At 36.3% G+C, this 19,597-nt stretch overlaps 1 protein-coding gene across 2 annotated transcripts; it reads left to right on the top strand.

Moving 5' to 3' along the window:
- Positions 1-15,156: 15,156 nt before the first annotated feature.
- On the top strand, positions 15,157-19,004 carry LOC142505418 (auxin transporter-like protein 2). Of its 2 annotated transcripts, none has more exons than XM_075618394.1 (9): positions 15,157-15,403; positions 15,862-16,067; positions 16,170-16,355; positions 16,465-16,577; positions 16,685-16,868; positions 17,012-17,109; positions 17,558-17,765; positions 17,844-18,101; positions 18,466-19,004. In XM_075618394.1, exons 2-9 carry the CDS (start codon positions 15,900-15,902, stop codon positions 18,682-18,684), a joined length of 1,434 nt encoding a protein of 477 aa, XP_075474509.1. In that variant the 5' UTR covers positions 15,157-15,403; positions 15,862-15,899; the 3' UTR covers positions 18,685-19,004. The 2 variants fall into 2 exon arrangements, with proteins under 2 accessions (XP_075474509.1, XP_075474510.1); XM_075618395.1 differs by having other exon boundaries at positions 15,157-15,407.
- The last annotated feature ends 593 nt before the right edge of the window (positions 19,005-19,597 follow it).

The following is a 19,597-nucleotide window of genomic DNA, read 5'->3' as shown; positions in this document are numbered from 1 at the left end:
ACAGGAAGCATTGCATGAAACTTGGACAAACAATGATCATTTGTTCAGATGAGATATTCTGGAACTGTATTTTTTTAGTACAGCACCAGAACCAGCAGGGAAAGGCTCACACGAAGCCTTTCATTTCATCAAGTTAAGGAGGCCAGACATGAATGTCCAGAAATTCATCAAGGATCCTCCTACAAACGAGACACCCCTAGTCTCTTCATTCAATGAAGATGACATATCTACTAGAAGAGCATAGGGAGTTTGGGTCTGTCTTACAGAGATGGACATGTCAAATATCCATTTAAGTTTTACCAAAATTCTGTAAATGGATCTTTCCTGTTGAATACAATGACAGGAAAAACAACGAGCTTCGCAGAAGATAAGTTCGAAAAGAAAATAAATCTTCTGTGGAACAGCAAGCTGCCGGCAAGTAAAGAGACTCGTCGAAGATTCTGTAATATGGCACATGTGGGAAGATGGTCATAAAACATTTCCCAGAATGCCAGAATCAGAAAGAACCGGAATTCGGTAAAGGATTCAAGCCTAGATCTCATCGTAAACATTTTACCGAAACAAGTACAAGTGGGGAAGGACCACAAGCACGTTTTCCTCGGGGACACAGAAAGCCAAAGATTCCCCGACAAAGCTAAAGGGGGCATGTGCCTATCCCACTAACAAAAGGAAGGACCACCATGTGAGTGGAACACAAGGACCACTAATAATCGGTGGTAAAAGAAAAATGACCATTGGATTCTGTTGGAAACTAAATTTCAGTGATTTGACAAACTAAGCATCGCATTTATTGGACTAAATGATCAAATAACCAGGCTTCGCAAATCAACTATCAGTTGCCCAACTGAAGATTAATGTGCATAATAATAAAGGCAACTGATACAAGTGTAACTGAATTTTCAAGTCAACTGACTGATCAGTCGTAAACCGATCAGTCGATATATTCAGTCGAAAACACACAAGCTATTGCCCAGCAGCTGAAGCAGCTGATTCTTCAGCTGAACACGTCATCAGTTATCAGGAAAAGACATTCAACCGACAGTAGTACACAGCAGACTGTTATTTAGTGGAACGCCGCATTTCAGAATCTACAGTGTACGAATGTCAGAGAATATTGACGTGGCAATCAACGGATATAAAGATTCAAATATTATTTAATGTTACCATTGGAAGAGAAGCCTATAAATAGGCGAGAAGAGCAGTCGAAGAAAATAACACGAACTACTATTCTATTCAAGCTTGCTGTTACGCTGCTAAAATCACAACTCGCATCAAAAGCTCACTCTTATCAGATATATCAGTAGCAATCAAGGCTACATTTACGAGCTTATCAACACTTTGAAATCTCTGTTAGATTCATTCAGTCGCGTTAAATTCAGTCACGCACTGTAAAAGTTTTTGTGAACTAAGAGTTTCAGTTTTGGCAGTGTTAAGTCCAAACTGAAGTGGGTCAGTACAACTATTGTATTCGATCAAAGTCTTTTAGTGGATATCCTAACTTCGTGATAGAAGGGGTGACGTAGGAGTTATTCTATTCTCCGAACATCCAGAAACAAACATGTGCCTTTTTATTTCAGTTATTATTTTCAGTCAGTTATTCTATCTCTCAGTCAGTTTACTTCCGCAGCTGTTTCTTCAGTTAAACTGATTGTTATCGACTGACGAGATACCGAGTGTCAGTTTGTCACTAAACTGAACTCAATATTCGAAAAGAATACATAATCTGTGAGTGTTTATTTAACCCCCTTCTAAACACTTATCACGTTCTAACCGATCCTTTCAAGTGGTATCAGAGCCGTTGTATCTCGTCTCAGAATATTTCTACTCAAACTGATTATCATGGCATCTTTCAATAAAATCCCTATGTTCTCCAGAGAAGACTTCGATTATTGGAAAATCAGAATGCAGGCTCACTTAGCTGCATAAGACGATGACATTTGGTGTGTCATCACTGAAGGTCTGATGAAAATATTGAAAGCCAACACAGCAGTTGCAATCATCGATGGAGCACCTCATAGAATTGAAAACCCAGAGATGAATGGACTACTGAGGATAAAAGAAAAGCAAATTTGGACAATGTGGCAAAGGATATACTGTAGAAAACGCTGGATAAAGTAACTTTCAGCAAAATCAAGATGTGTAAGACAGCTAAGGAGATTTGGGAAAAACTGATCCAGCTTTGTGAAAGAAATGAACAAACAAAAGAGAATAAACTTTCTGTTGCTGTTCAAAAGTTTGACAACATAAAGATGAGAGCTGGAGAACCAATGCATGAGTATGATGAAAGAGTCAGTTGTATCATCAATGAGCTAAACACACTTGGAAAAGTGTATACCAACAAAGAAGTTGCATTAAAAGTGATCAGAGATCTTCCCAAGGAGTGGGACGTTAAGACCATGGCAATGAAGGAGTCCAAGGATCTAAACAAAGTTGAGCTTCATGACCTATTTGCTTCATGACCTATTTGCTGCAAACTCGAGAAGGAGAACCTTCTACTCCAGCAGCCACAACTGCCTCAGCTGCTGTCAGAACAGAACCAACTGGTTCAGTCGAGAAGGTTGCTGATCAACTAAGCAATGACGCTATGTCATTATTCATCAAAAAATTTGGAAGGTTTATGAGGAAGAATCAAGGGAAGTTCCAGAAGCATTATCAAAGAAACAATTCTAAAGATGAATCAAATGCTTGCTACAACTGTGGCAAACCCGGTCACTTCATTTCTGACTGTCCCAAACCCAAGAAGGACAGTCAAGGCTCGAATGAAAAAAGGAAAAAGTCATACGAGCACAAAAGGAGACCCAAGGATGATAAGAAGTCTTTCAGGAAGAAGCATGAGGTGCTCTTAGCTGAAGAAAGTAAATCTAAATGGGTAGAAACTGACAGCGAGGAGTCAGAGCCAGAAACCTCATGCAGTTCCAGTGATGGTGAAGAAGAAGTGAAGTGTCTAATGGCTGATGATACAGAAGTGGAGTCAAGCAGTCAACAGGTATTTGACTTCAGCTCAACTGATTTCACTAGAGAAGAACTCATTTCAACTCTTCATGACATGCTAAATGAGTACCACAAGCTTGACTTATCTTTTGAAAAGGCCAGAGCAAAGCAAACTGATCCCATAGACAATAAAACTAAAATTGATGAATCAGTTGATGTGTTGAGTCTAAAAAGGGAGATTTCTGAGCTCAATGCTGAAAAAAGCAGGAATCAATCAACGATCCAAAAGTTGATGCTTGAAAATTCAGTGCAAACTGAGCTTATTCAGGCGTAGAACAAATCATCTGATGCATTAACTGAAATACAGAACTCACAGAAATCAGTTACTGATAAAACTGGTTTAGGGATTCAGTAACCAAGATGAAATGTCTTCCAATGATACTCGACCAAAACTGAATACGGACAAAGGGAAATACATTCACTTTGTCAAATCAGTTGTGGTACAAGAACAAACTGAGCCAAGTAAACTGGTTGAACAGCCTATTGAAAGTACGAACAAGGCTAGAAGATATAGTATTGGTTATAGCCCAAAAGTTTTAACTGACTCACACAGTCAGTCGTCAAAAAGATTCAGCAAGAATTATTCAAATGGCTACTCCAATTACTATAACAACAAGCCAGTTCAGAAAAGATATCGGCTGAACAATCAGTTGAACAAAGCTAAATCACATATTGTTTGATCTACACACTACACACCAAGCACACACAAATCAAGAAAGAACATCTTGAATACAGCAACTAGACAATCAGTTAGACTGATCCAAGTCTGGGTTCCTAAATGACTAATCAGTGTAGGACCCAAATAACTAAGGGTACCAAAATTATATCTTGTGTGTGATTGCAGGTAACATATACAAGCAAGGAATCAATCTTGTACTTGGATAGTGGATGCTCACGACACATGACGGGAGATGCAAAATTGTTATCTCAACTGATTAAGTACACTAGACCAAACATCAGTTTCGGAGATAATTCCAAAGGTAAAACTGTGGGTAAGGGTAAGCTTATCCATGGTAACTTTATCATTAATGATGTCTTATTAGTTGAGAATCTCAAGTATAATCTGATTAGCATCAGCCAGTTATGCGATAATGGATTCTCAGTTCAGTTTGACAAACATTCTTGTTCAGTCAAAAATTTAACTGATGAGGTCATACTAACTGGCAAACAGTGTGGAAACACTTACAAAGTCAGTTGGAATTATCAACCTTATGCACCAGTATGTTTTATTGCTTCAAAATTTTCTAAAAAATGGTTGTGGCATAAGAGAATAAACCACCTGAACTTTAAATCTATTGCATATCTGAGTAATCACGATCTTATCACTGGTTTGCCCAAATGGATTTTACCAAAGATAAAATTTGTTCAGCATGTCAGTTTGGTAAACAAGTAAAATCTTCTTTTAAAAACAAGGGCCGTAAATCTTCTTCCCGATGCTTAGAGCTGTTACATATGGATCTATTTGGTCCAATACTAGTCATGAGTTTAGGGGGAATGAAATACACCTTGGTGGTTGTGGATGATTTTTCAAGATTTACTTGGGTTATTTTTCTCAAATCCAAAGATCAAACTGCTGCACAACTGATCAAGCTTTTCAAAAGACTATTAAATGAGAAATCAGTTGGAATTAATAGAATCAGATCCGATCGAGGAACTGAATTCATCAATCAAATTCTTTCAAATTTTTTAGAAAATGCTGGAATTAAGCATGAGCTCTCAGCAGCTAGAACTCCTCAGCAAAATGGTGTAGCTGAGAGGAGAAATCGAACCCTTAAAGAAGCTGCTAGAACAATGCTTGCTGATTCTGGTATATCTCAAAGGTTTTGGGCAGAGGCAGTAAACACTTCGTGTTATACTCAGAACAGATCAATGATTAATAAAATCATTTGAAAACACCTTATGAGATCTGGCATGGACGAAAAAGTGTGGTTTCTTACTTCAACATATTCGGCTGCAGATGCTTTATTCTTGACAATGGTAAAAATCATTTAAAAGCCTTTGATGCTAAATCTGGAGAGGGAATATTTCTGGGATATTCATCAGTCAGCAAAGCTTATAGAGTTTTTAACAAGAGCACACTAAATGTTGAAGAGTCTATACATGTTTTTGATGAAACGGTACTAACTGACAAGCCAACTGATCCAGTTGAGCTAGTGGATAGATTTACAGATATCAGTTTGGAGGATGATCATGAAGAAGAAAATCACATCAATCGAAACATCCTTCAAACACCAGAACCTGAAATTGTGGATCAATCAGTTGAACAGGAAGCTGCTTCTGATAATCAGTTGGCAGAGCCTATTGAGGATATTCAATTACCAACTGACGCAGCGGCAACTGAAACTGAAGAAAACACCCAAGTTGCAAACTGAAGAAAACACCCAGTTGCAAACTGAAGCAGTTGCTGACTTGGATACAACAAATGCTGAATACAGATGGAAAAAATCACATCCTCCAGAATTGGTAATAGGTAACTCATCTGATCCAGTGAGAACTAGAAATCAGATGCTCAATTTATTTATTCATTCAGCTTTCGTATCGCAATTGGAACCGAAGAAAACTGATGAAGCTCTTGCTGATCCAAACTAGACAAATGCAATGCAAGAGGAGCTGAATCAGTTTACCCATAACAATGTCTGGAACTTAGTTCCAAGACCAATTTCAAAAACTGTTATAGGTACAAAATGGGTGTACAGGAATAAACTGAACGAAGATGGGTCAGTTGTGCGCAATAAGGCGAGACTGGTAGCACAAGGTTACAGACAAGAAAAAGAAATTGATTATGATGAAACATATGCACCAGTTGCAAGACTGGAAGCCATCAGAATATTCCTTGCCTATGCATCATTCAAGAATTTCAAAGTCTACCAGATGGATGTAAAGAGCGCATTCCTAAATGGACAGTTGCAAGAAGAAGTCTACGTTGAACAACCTCCAGGTTTCATTATTCACATTTTTCCTGATCATGTCTACCATTTGAACAAAGCCTTGTATGGTCTTAAACAAGCTCCAAGAGCTTGGTATGAAACTCTTTGAAAATTTCTAACTGATCACAATTTTTCTGTTGGATCAGTTGATAAGACATTGTTCAAATTTTCAAAGAATGATCACATTTTACTCGTTCAAATTTATGTTGATGACATTATATTTGGGTTAGCTAACCCCAAATTATGCAAGAAATTTGCTAAGTTGATGCATGATAAATTTGAAATGAGCATGATGGGTGAACTGACATTTTTTCTTGGACTGCAAGTGAAGAAACTGGAGACAGGCATTTTTATCAGTCAGGCTAAATACACGAAGGAGTTGCTGAAGAAATTTGGCATGGAATCATGTTCAGCTGCAAGTACTCCCATGAGTTCATCAGTTAAACTAGACACTGATCAAGGGTAATATCAGTTGAGGCGACACTTTACAGAGGTTTAATAGGTTCATTATTATACCTAACTGCTAGTCGTTCTGATATTGTATTTTCTGTCTGTATCTGTGCCAGATTTCAAGCAAACCCTAAGCAATCACATTTTTCAGCTGCCAAACATATTTTAAAATATTTGAAACGCACTCAAAATGTTGGGTTATGGTATTCTAAAGACTCCTTTGTCAATCTAGTTGGATATTCAGATGCAGATTATACAGGATGTAAGCTTGATCGAAAAAGTACAAGTGGATCATGTCAATTTCTAGGAGACAGACTGATCTCTTGGTTCAGCAAGAAGCAGACATCCATTGCTACTTCCACAACTGAAGCAGAATATCTTGCTGCTGGAAGTTGTTGTGCTCAACTGCTCTGGATTCAGCAACAACTGAGAGACTATGGAGTCATTGCCAAAGAATCGCCATATTTTGTGACAATACAAGCACGATTGCTATTACCTACAATCCAGTTCTTCACTCTAGGACCAAGCACATAGATGTCAGGCATCACTTTATCAGAGATCATGCTTTGAAGAAGGACATCAGACTGGAGTATGTCTCAACTGAACAACAAGTAGCTGACATCTTCACCAAGCCATTGCCCGAGACTAAGTTTTCTCACTTTCGTAATATACTTGGTTTAATTGATTTATCTTAATCATTTTTATTGCAAATATATCACTTGTTAATTAATTTATGTCATTTATCAATTCTTAATTTCTTAACTGATGTCAGTTTGTTATTTGTCAACTACTATGTTCAGTTCGTGATTTACTTATCAACTGTTAAGATTAACTCTTGCAGGAAGATAAAAGACAAAGATAAACTAGATAATCATTTCATTCATGAAAAGTAATAAGCTCGGAGTACATCAAAATATTCTTCCTCAACACCATACCTCCACTTGGCCAACCAACCGGTTAAACCTCCAGTGGAAGTCTTAAGGAAGCTATCTGATTCTGCTATTTGTTCCAAGATCTTCCTTTCCTTCTGGAACATTAGTAGGTAGACACCGTCATCTGCGAAGAAGTTCACCTCATCCACATCGCGCAAGTGCTGCCGATACTTTTTTATTTTTGCCAACAGTTTGGGGGTGGTAGCATCTCCACACTCATAGAGAAACTGGAGTTCTTGAAGCTTTTCCCAGTATTGGAGAATCTTGTGGAAGACCTCATCTTCCATAGCAATCTTTCTTTTCTCCAGAGCTGAGTCCATAAATGTTTTGGCCATATCAGGAGTATTCGAGCTACTTGCACCTGCCATTTTAAGTTTTGGATAATTATTTGCTAATATGATTGAAACTAACCGAGTTACTCTTATTTATAGCCCAGGGTCAAGGAAGCTGAAAGGACGAAATCATTACGGCAGTCGATTAAGCATAAGATTTACTTTAATTCGCCTTGCTTAATTTCTTGTAATTTATTTATGCATTTATTAAGGGGGAATGACGATTTAAAAAAGTTAACTGAGAAGACAATAGTCAATGGTTTTCAACTGAACCTGACTAAGTTCTCAACTGGTCATTCAGGAGCTAATTTAACTGATCTTCTCCGATACGTTAACTGATAAATCGAAAAATATTCTATATTAAGTGACGTGACTGATTATCAAGGCATTAAATGTTGTCTTTCAACAAATAGTAGGTTGAAAAGTGGACCCATATAATCCATGTCTTCTCAACACACGCTTTTACCACACGTACACACGTCTATTATTCAAAATTTTTTGGACTAACACGTGTCCAATAATTTGAACAGTCACGTACATAAGTACTTTGCTCGCTCCATTTCAGTTTTTCTTTCTTACGCTTACCTAAGATTCTCATAGCAAAAGCAAATTCAAGCTTTCTTTTTCGCAGAAATTCATTCAGTTCTAATGGCAAATCAGATTCCAGCTCACATCATGAACGCAATGGGTATTGACTTCGATTCAGTTATGACTTTCCCTGATGACGCATTGAAGAACATCTTCATTAAACTAGAAGAGGCCGGACTGAAGAAATTTCTGGGTTTCTCTTCCCAAGAAATTTATACCAAAGAGATTCAAGATTTCTATGCTAATGACTTCGTCGATCGGAATGGACATATCACCACCACTGTGAATGGTCAGTTGCTGACTATCGAGGAACAATTCTTCTGCGACTCATTCCAGCTGCCTTCTGATGGGCTAGCAAACCTTGCTGAAGTTAAGGCATCTGATATCGAAGAGATGAAAATTCTAATTTCTGGTGATGGACGAAAAATCAAAGTTTCCGATCCAAAGAAAGAACTGAAGCCAGAAGTTCATTTGCTGGCTGATATTGTAGCCAAGGGGCTATTAGCAAAGGCAGGATCATTTGCCGCACTAACTTTGGAGAAATTTCAGGCCATTACTGTTATTATGGCTGGTCGAAGACTGAACTGGAAGCATCTTATCTTCAATATCTTGAGGAATATGTTTCAATCAACCAAGCAGTCCAAAGGTTTCGCAGTGTAGCTGAGTAGTTTGATAAAAGTCAAAGGACTGGTGGCTGATGATTCAGAGAAATCATCAAAACTGAAAATCTTCAACGTCAAAAATGTTCTACCACCAAAATCAAAGTTGGAAATGTCTCCTGAACAATTCTTGAAGATCAAGAAGGAGATTGGGACTGAACTGGCTCCTAAATCAGTCCAAAAGAAGAAAACTGTTCAGAAAAAGACAATCAAATGCAAATTGATTGTAACTAAATCTGACTCTGAGGAAACTCCATCTCCAAAGATCATCAAAAAAACACTGGACTTTGAAGACCAAGCCTGCTGAAATAGTTGGAATTTTCCCAACTGACATGAAGACTGTATCAGAAACTCAACAGCCCATCAAGGCTGTCCCTTTGAAAGAAATCCCAACTGAACCTTCAACTGAGGATCAGTTACCTCTATCCAAGATTCTCCCACAAAAGAAAGTCACTGAACCTAGTGAGAAGAAGAAGTTTGTTGGAGTTACGGCTCCACTGATCAAAATCTCTGGATATAGTTCTTTACTTTTTGCCAGACCAAAAGGTGTATTGATCAGAGAAAGTATCGATTCAACTACTTCAGGATTAAGCATTCCACATATCCTGACTGATCCAAAGGGCAAAGAAAAAATGCAAGAAGAGCCCAGACCTACAAATGCTATACAGACACACATTGATCTCGTTTGGCAGGAGATTAATGAATTTTCAGCAGAGAAGTTCAAAATTTTTAATGAATGGGTCAGATTCAGGACTCGTGTCTTTGCCAAAGAACTTCAGAAGAAATCCAAACTAAGGAGGTTTATTGATATGGAAAAAGTGGCGATGAGGACAGTAAAGGCATCGACCATTACTCAAGTTCTTGAAAGGAAGAAGTATTTTTCCGATCTTATGAGAGTACAGAGACTACAGAAGATAGTTGCTAAGCTACAGCAAAACTTTGATCCGACCAGTCCAATCGCATTCAATGATAAAGCAGTGTATGCTCAACTGGAAACTGATCTTATCAGTCTACAAATGGAAATCAAACATTGGGAAATAGATCAAGAGTTAATCATCCCAGCAGCCACTCAAGACTTCTCAACTGAAGATTCATTTCAAGAGTCTCCTCAGGACGTTGCTACTTCTTCTCAACAAGCAACTGTTCCTTCAACTTCAGTTGCTACAACATCACCAATTTCTGCACCTCCTACTGATAATCCACAGCTTTACTCTGAAGCTGAATTGACATTGGCAAATCTAGAAGAGGTCATAGAGTCAGTTACGAATGACATTCAGCTTGAAACAGTCAGAACAGCTGAAGATGTTGCATCACCTGAAAAACCAGGAGATGTTCAAACTGAAGCAACTAAAGAACAAGCCGAAAGGGCTAAGTTTGAGGTACTTTATGAACCAGTTCAGTCGGTGGTTGTAACTGAACAGACAGTTCTTAGTTCTACAGAAGAGCCTCAACTGAACTCAGTTTCATCTGAAGATATACAAACTTAAGTACCAATAGTTCAACAAACTGAAGAACCATCTTCTGTAGTGGATTCTCCTATTATCTCTTCTCCTCCCCAGAATCTACAAGAGCTGATACATGCTGAAACGGAAGTTTCTGACAGGACTTTGGTGGTCTTTGATCAAACTACCAACGAACAAGAACAAGAGCCATCTGGACCTGTATCTCCTCATTCATCATCAGAAATGGAATTAGTCCTTGAAGAGATTCAGGACATTCAGAACAACATGTCAAAAATGATGAAAGAAATTAAGGAAATTCAACTCTCTCAACTTTCTCACTCTCTGAAGGTGAACTCCTCTAGCGAATTCAATTCAGGTAAACTGAAGTCCATTCAAGCTGTTGTAACCTCTATCTCCTTTACGATTGACGAACTTAAAAAGAACAGAGGCTTAGCTGAGATTCTCTCCCTAACTCAAGACTCAATCAGCAAAAGAGTTGAATCTATGGAGATATATGTTTCAAATAGAATCAACTTGCTGCAAAACACTGTATTATCTGCTGTCAAAGATATTGCAGCTGATGTTCGAATTTTATCTAGAAAAATCGATGTGCTTGACAAAAAAGGGGAAGCAGTTAGATTGATGAAGGAATAAGAAAGGATCAGAACTGAAGAGACAACTGTTGTCAGTTATTAGTTGAAGGATATTTGTTTTCTTTGTATGAATCTGTACACTAGAAAAATTATTTTATCTACAAGGTTTTTAAGTGTTCTATCTACTTCTGCTAATCAATTTATTAAGTTCTAAATTTTGTCAATCACCAAAAAGGGGGAAATTGTTGGAAACTAAATTTCAGTGATTTGACAAACTAAGTATCGCATTTATTGGACTAACTGATCAAATAACCAGGCTTCGCAAATCAACTATCAGTTGCCCAACTGAAGATTAATGTGCATAATAATAAAGGCAACTGATACCAGCGTAACTGAATTTTCAAGTCAACTGACTGATCAGTCGTAAACCGATCAGTCGATATATTCAATCGAAAACAGACAAGCTATTGTCCAGCAGCTGATTCTTCAGTTGAACACGTCATCAGTTATCAGGAAAAGACATTCAACCGACAGTAGTACACAGCAGACTGTTATTTAGTGGAACGCCGCATTTCAGAATCTACAGTGTACTAATGTCAGAGAATATTGACGTGGCAATCAACGAATATAAAGATTCAAATATTATTTGATGTTAGCGTTGGAAGAGAAGCCTATAAATAGGCGAGAAGAGCAGTCGAAGAAAATAACACGAACTACTATTCTATTCAAGCTTGCTGTTACGCTGCTAAAATCACAACTCGCATCAAAAGCTCACTCTTATCAGATATATCAGTAGCAATCAAGGCTACATTTACGAGCTTATCAACACTTTGAAATCTTTGTTAGATTCATTCAATCGTGTTAAATTCAGTCACGCATTGTAAAAGTTTTTGTGAACTAAGAGTTTAAGTTTTGGCAGTGTTAAGTCCAAACTAAAGTAGGTCAGTACAACTATTGTATTCGATCAAAGTCTTTTAGTGGATATTCTATCTTCGTGATAGAAGGGGTGACGTAGGAGTTATTCTATTCTCCGAACATCCAGAAACAAACCGTGTGCCTTTTTATTTCCGTTATTATTTTCAGTCAGTTATTCTATCTCTCAGTCAGTTTACTTCTGCAATTGTTTCTTCAGTTAAATTGATTGTTATCGACTGACGAGATACCGAGTGTCAGCTTGTCACTAAACTTAACTCAATATTCAAAAAGAATACATAATCCGTGAGTGTTTATTCAACCCCCCCTTCTAAACACTTATCACCTTCTAACCGATCCTTTTAGATTCCCTATCTTTAAAGATAAAATAAACCAATAAACAAGAAACTTTAACCCCAAAAATAATCTATAAAAAGAGGATAAAACGGGATAAAAGAAACACAGCCGAAACCTGAAGAAAAATGTATTATACATATTTAAAGGTTTCTAAAAGATGCATCAAGAGAATAAGAAATCAGCTGATAAATACTAAAGATCTCTACATATTGTTAAAAGAAGAAGAAAACGAGATCTCAGCTGCTATAATACAAACACATATCTACTGGTTATGCCAGGAGATAAAATCAGAAAAACTAGCTATTTCTAGATTAATCATCTAGGAAGAAGACAATTCGAGTGGAGGGACCCATCCAACCACTCAACCAGATAGGGCCAACCACAGCTGGAAGGCATCAGATTATTGCAAGAGTTTGAAGTCCGCAATACAAATACGTGAGGGACTTCTATAAATAAAGAAGCAAAAGGAAGATGAAGGCATCACTCAACTTCTTCGTTTATCTTCAAAAGATATTTATTCTCTTTCTAGTTTATGTGTTTTACAAGTCCAGCTACTATCAGTAGCTAAACAAGTTTCTCCTCCTCTACAAGAGAATACTATGTGTTTGAATAAAGAAAACTTTGGCTCACGCCCCTCTCATGTATTATTTTCAAAATTTTATCTTTTATTGTACACCTTAAGGTAGGAAACGAATTAAGGTTGTGCCAAGTACTACTGAAGGAATCTGCATCGGTAACCATCGGTTGCAATCATGTGGTTGTACTGTGAGGAGCAGTGCGTAAAATACGGTGGATATAACCCGATGACACTCCGGTCAAAGAGGTAAAAGATTTAATTTTAATTTACGGAAGCATGATGGGCCTTTAATAATAAAAAGAAAAATCGATTATTTGAAAATGGTATATAGGCTGGAAACCTTGCGTAACCGCATGTCTTGGAGCTATATGCCTTCAAGAACAGGTTCGATAGGTATAACAATGCCACGTACCAAAGAAATTAAAGATTTAAGGGTATTTTTGAAAATTTTAGAAAAGGGGAGAGTTTAAACAATGAAATAAGTGGATGGGGAGTGAGGAGAAAGTTGAGTTTGAAAATGAGGAGTGATTTCCAATTTCTCCATATTATAATCTAATAATAAACTTAACCAATTATATGACAATTTTCCCGTTTCTTGAAGCTGTTGCCTCCATGCAATTACGACATACAACTCGAGTAAAACAACAATCATTAATTTGTCCAAAATTAGACATATTTGTCTCATTTGTCTCTCAACAGCTTCGAGCGTTCATCATTTCCAAATGTCGCCTCTTTAATTACTTCCTTTCAATTATTGTGTTTTCTAATTTTCTAATTAAAGTTGGTCAAGATCTCCACCGTTTTCGTTATTAATTAATAAAATTAATATTCATAAATCGCAATTAATCGAGCATTTACCCAATTTAATTATCATGTCTATACATTTATGAATATAAGGTTAAAAGTATATATCTATTATATTATATATGGATATTTACATCGTGAGATTTTTTATTATATCACGGGATTACATATTCAATGTATCGTAACTTTGACAAATAAAATTTTGTTATTGTATTTTTTGTGATGTAAGAGTTGATGTTAGAATGAGAAAGATACATAATTTTCAGTAAACCGATGGTACTGTATCAAAAAATATTGAAATTTTCGGTATAGTATGGTATCGATACAAAAATTTTCGGTACGATGACAATATGAAATTTGAAAATTTTTAGTATATATCGGAATACTGAAATAATATATATATAAATAAATTTAAAAATACGTAATATTTTTAAATAATAATATAAAATTTTAAAAAATAAAAGTATTTTTTGGTAAGACAATCCTTAAACCAACAAATAACAACTCAATTATTTGAGTTCATGTTGGCCTAATATTGAATTTAAGCGTCTAAGATTGATTTCGACATGTAACAATATTCATAAAAATATATGAAATTCATATAATTAAAATAAAATTAGACCAATAAATATAATGTGAATATATTATCTTTATAGTAACACCTCATCAACGAATGCCCAAATTCAGATTCTTTAGTGCTTATTTTCATGTGCTTATTGATTATATAATTAAATAGTCGTTTTTCCCCAAAGAAGGCACCGTCACCTTATTTATTTTGTTTGTTTATTAAATAATTTATGCATCGTGCTCGTGAATTTTTCACAAAATTTGTAGACTTTAAATTTTATTATTTAATTTATATATTTAAAAATTAATTTAGTGGCTAGTCAATATGATCAATAAATAGCATTCAAAAAAGGACAGAACTGCTACATAAAAAACATACTTGAAATATCGAATTCAACTTTTAAATCAGATCATGCAGTTTTTTTTTTATTTTTTTTAAGGTATCAGATCATGCAGATTTGATAACACTTTCCTTCATCAAAGTCCAATATGTTTTTTTTTTTTAAAAAAAAAAAACATTGCATTTATATGTTCTTTTGTTTTTAATTAAATTGAATTTATTTCCAATTTATTTCCATAGGTAAAAGGATACATATGAAAAAAAATTGTGTGAGACGATCTTACGGGTCGTATTTTGTAAGATATATCTATTATTTGGGTCATCCATGAAAAAATATTACTTTTTATTGTGAATATTGGTAGGGTTGACTCGTCTCACAGATAAAGTTTCGTGAGACCGTCTCACAAAAGACCTACTCATCATATATTTGAAATCATCCTCAAATATTACAATCTCATATTTACAATATCTTCTTTTTAATTTAACAACACATGAGAACAATTCTTTGTTCATTCCTTTTTCTCTATAAATTTATTTTTATAAAATATAAAATAATATTATCAAATTATTTATTAAAAGAATAAAATAATATAAGAAATCAATCAATACACACACTGACACACTCCCCAAAACAGTATCATTTTATAATGTTCATATATATAATAGTAGCAGAAAGTACTCTTTACTATCTTCTCACTCGCTTGCTTTTGGTCTCTCTCTCTCTCTCCGTATTTTTCTGGACACTATAAAAAATAATAAAGGGCACTCTATTCTGTCACCTGAAATTTTGCTTATTTTGAGGGCTCTTCCTCGCCGCCTCTAATTTACGGCCGCTGCGTAGAGATTTGAAGTGCTGTGGTGCATTTAGTTTTGGTTCGACGCCTGGACTGAATTCTTGGCTTTATTCCTACGCTCAGTGCAAGAATTTCTAGGCAGGCATTTACTGAATCTCAGTTCTTTTGCCTTAAAATGAAGAGTTCTTCATATTTTGGTTCTTCTGAAATAAAGTATTTCTTGAAAAATCTTTTTTGTTGTGTGTGTGTGTTTTTATTGGGTTTATCGGTAAATAGAAATAGGACCCTTTTTTTTTCTGTCTGGAAAGAATTTATTTTTGTTTCGGAGATCCGGGTTCAAGAAAAAGACTCGTCACAAATGGGGAATTTGGGAAAGTGAAACTTAGGAGTTTTCTTTTCTTTTTGTTTCTTATATTTGTTGGGATTGTGCTCTTTTTTATTTGTTTCTTTCTTGCTTAATTCCAAATCCCATATGTTTTGGATCTGAGAATTTCTCTTGGCTTTCGTTTTCTTGGAAGAAGGTGGTGGTGCTTGCTTCCGTGCAATTCTTTTGTCTCATTGCGTGTTTTTTTCCTCCCCCTAATCTTCACTTTCAGATCCGTGAGAGAATCTTCTGTAGACGAAATAGGGGACGATGAAGCAAGCGGAAGAAGCTATTGTATCCAACTTCAATGAGACTGAGCTTGACGGCGACGGAAAGGAGGAGGAGATGGTGGAGGAGCTGCCCATTTTCAGCGTTAAAAACGCCCTCTGGCACGGCGGATCAGCCTACGATGCCTGGTTCAGCTGTGCTTCCAATCAAGTATGTGCATTTCTGTTTTTCTCCCCTCCCCACTCTCCATTTCTCAGTCTGATTCATTGTATTTTACATTCTACAGCATTCTTAACCTGGATTTTTTTGCAGGTTGCGCAAGTTTTGTTAACTCTCCCTTATTCTTTCTCCCAACTTGGAATGCTTTCTGGGATTGTATTTCAAATTTTCTACGGTTTAATGGGCAGCTGGACTGCGTATCTCATCAGTGTTCTTTACATTGAATACCGCAGCAGAAAGGAAAAAGAAGATGTCAGCTTCAAGAATCATGTCATCCAGGTCCGTTAATCTCGCAAAAACAAGAAAAAATAAAAAAAAAAGGAAAAACCCACAAAAAATAAAAGCTAAACAAAGGCTAAAATCCTTGATTTAATTTCTCAAAATGCAGTGGTTCGAAGTTCTTGATGGATTACTTGGGCCATACTGGAAAGCTGCAGGTTTAGCCTTCAACTGCACTTTTCTCCTCTTTGGATCTGTCATCCAACTCATAGCCTGTGCAAGGTGATCAAACTATAACAGAACTTTTTAATTTTTTTTTATATATTTCCAATCATAATCTTGGATAGAAGATTGGATATCCACAAAAATAATTGACATATATTTTTCAGCAACATATACTACATAAATGACCACCTGGACAAGAGGACATGGACATATATATTTGGAGCTTGCTGTGCCACCACTGTTTTCATCCCCTCTTTTCACAACTACAGAATTTGGTCCTTTTTAGGACTTGGGATGACTACTTACACAGCTTGGTACTTGACTATTGCAGCCCTTGTTCATGGCCAGGTTGAATTTTTTTTTTCAAGAAATTGAAATAATAATTGTTTTAATGATAAAGTTTGGTTTTTTGTGCAAATGGCCAAATGGGATCTCTACAATACGGGTTTTCTTATCTTTTTTTTTGTGTTCTTAATTTGGATTAATTATAGGTTGAAGGAGTGCAACACTCGGGTCCAAAAAAGCTGGTGCTGTACTTCACTGGAGCCACCAACATACTCTACACATTTGGTGGACATGCTGTAACTGTGTAAGCTTTTTTCAATGTTTTTTTTTGAATTTTTTTTTCCTATTTTACTTTTATTCTTACATTTTAGTTTTTTTAAGAGAAATGTCATCTTTTTTTCTTCTTCTTCTTCCTATTCCCGGCTTCTCTGTGCAACTTTTGCCGACCTCATAGGGGACTGTATTACGAGACAATCATAGAAACAGCTTTTTCTTTGTTTATTTGAACTGAGAATTGAGGGGGAAAAAAAAGAACACTTAACATTAATAAAAATTATCTGGTCCCCATTCCCCGCCCGCCGCCCCGAGTAAATAAAGTTTGTCACTTCTTTGTTCAAGTTATTGATCTATTTACAAATAAATATCTCATATGTTCTATGTTTTTACCTTAATCCGTGGACTGAGGTTTGCCTAAGATGTATCAAAGATCAATTCTTGATCATCTTTTGCTTCTGGTAAAAAAATATTGACAGGGAAATCATGCATGCCATGTGGAAGCCTCAAAAGTTCAAGTACATATACTTGTTAGCCACACTCTATGTGTTCACCCTTACCTTACCCTCGGCTTCCGCCGTCTACTGGGCGTTTGGCGATCAGCTCCTAACCCACTCCAATGCATTCGCTCTCCTCCCAAAAAACGGCTGGCGTGACACCGCCGTTATACTCATGCTTATCCATCAGGTTGATCTGTTGTTTTCCTAAATAGAAACGAATTGAACATGAATTGTCGCTGTTGATCTAACACATTTGGAAAAACAGTTCATAACATTCGGATTCGCGTGCACGCCACTGTACTTTGTGTGGGAGAAGGTGATCGGGATGCACGATACAAGAAGTATATGCTTGAGGGCGCTTGCGAGGCTGCCTGTGGTGATCCCTATATGGTTCTTGGCCATTGTTTTCCCATTTTTCGGGCCGATTAATTCGGCGGTTGGTGCGCTTTTAGTGAGCTTTACAGTCTACATCATCCCTGCGCTGGCTCACATGCTCACATACAGAAAAGGCACCTCTCGGAAGGTAAAGATTGCAACGAATAATTGAGATTTTACTTTGGCCTAAAAAAGTGAAAATAAAGTAAAAATTTGTGCAAGAATTTTCCCATGTTGGGGTGGGTAGAGTGGAGAGTATAGGCAGAATGTTAGTGATATTAAATGCATGGATTTGGAAATATTGGCCCAAGATTTCAATATTTTGGGTGGCAAGTCATTTTCAGTTTAGTTACATGCTATGATCTGATCTCCACGTTTTATCAGTACAATTTTTTTTTTTCATTTTTAAAATTTATATAAAAATAAAATTTACAACAATAGTTTTTAAAATCTCTTGTATATTTTTTCTGTTTCCTCTAACTGAATACCTCCTCTTCTTTTGTTTGATGTAGAATGCCGCGGAGAAGCCACCATTCTTCTTGCCGAGTTGGGCGGCAATGTATCTTGTGAACGCCTTCATCGTGATCTGGGTATTGGTAGTTGGCTTTGGGTTCGGGGGATGGGCGAGCGTAACGAATTTCATTAAACAAATCGACACATTCGGGCTCTTTGCCAAGTGTTATCAGTGCAAAGCTCCGCCTCACCCCGCACCAGCACCACCCCACAATTGATCGACCCTCTCGAATGGAAAAAGAGAAAAGAAAAAAAAAAAAAAAGAAAGACTTTGACTAATCAAACACACCCCTCCCTCGTCTTCTATCTCCATATATATCTATCTGGTAATATACATGGGGACTTTGCAATGTTTCCCCTACATGTGATGTGTGCTTTATCGACTTTTTTTTTTCCTTTTTTTTTTATAAAAAAAATTAAATTAAATAGTTTGATTTTTCTTGATTATATAAGAGTTTGTGTTGAATTGTAATGGGATCCCTCTGCTTGTCAAAGAATGGGCTCATTTACAATGTAATATAGTATATTGATTGCCTCTTTTCTTAGAATATAATATTAAATGCATCTGCGTTTGCTATATATGAAATTCTTGGAAAAAAACTTGGGCCAGAGTAGGAAATTCATTATTTTATTCAACAATCAAACGGAACAATCGGGATTTGTGCGATGTACATCGAAAAATACTGAATAATGGGCGTAAAGTTATTTTCAAAAAAAAAAATGACAGTAAAATTAATTAAATTTGAGATGTAAATGTAACGTGGACTTGTTCTTGAAGGCTTTGTCGAAAGAGTCGGTGAGATGGTTTCACGAATTTTTATCTGTGAGACGAGTTAATCATATCGATATTAACAATAAAAAGTAATACTCTTAACATAAAAAGTAATATTTTTTCATGGATAACTCAAATAAAAATTCCGTCTCATAAAATATGACCCGTGAGATTGTTTCACATGAATTTTTGACTTGTCCAAATTACCATTTTATCCAAGATTCTCTCTGTGGTAGTGGCCCAATCTGCTCACATGGGCTGCACGTTTGCATATTTCTTTGTCGCGTGCCACATCCCATCTCCTTTATTTTGTTAGCTATTTTATTCCGTTGAACACTCTTTCGGCTGGTCGGGTTTTT

Source organism: Primulina tabacum, chromosome 10 (assembly GCF_025594145.1).
Source record: "Primulina tabacum isolate GXHZ01 chromosome 10, ASM2559414v2, whole genome shotgun sequence".
Taxonomy (NCBI): domain Eukaryota; kingdom Viridiplantae; phylum Streptophyta; class Magnoliopsida; order Lamiales; family Gesneriaceae; genus Primulina; species Primulina tabacum.
Note: the sequence above shows the minus strand (reverse complement) of the source record. Positions and strands in the feature narration are given on the sequence as shown.

What these genes read in the sequence shown, in the direction of transcription:
- LOC142505418 (XM_075618394.1), top strand. Translation starts at nt 15,900, where the DNA reads ATGAAGCAAGCGGAAGAAGCTATTGTATCCAACTTCAATGAGACTGAG. An exon ending in TCAGCTGTGCTTCCAATCAA is followed by an intron (nt 16,068 to 16,169) that starts GTATGTGCATTT and finishes ATTTTTTTGCAG; the next exon opens with GTTGCGCAAGTTTTGTTAAC. An exon ending in GAAAAGGCACCTCTCGGAAG is followed by an intron (nt 18,102 to 18,465) that starts GTAAAGATTGCA and finishes TGTTTGATGTAG; the next exon opens with AATGCCGCGGAGAAGCCACC.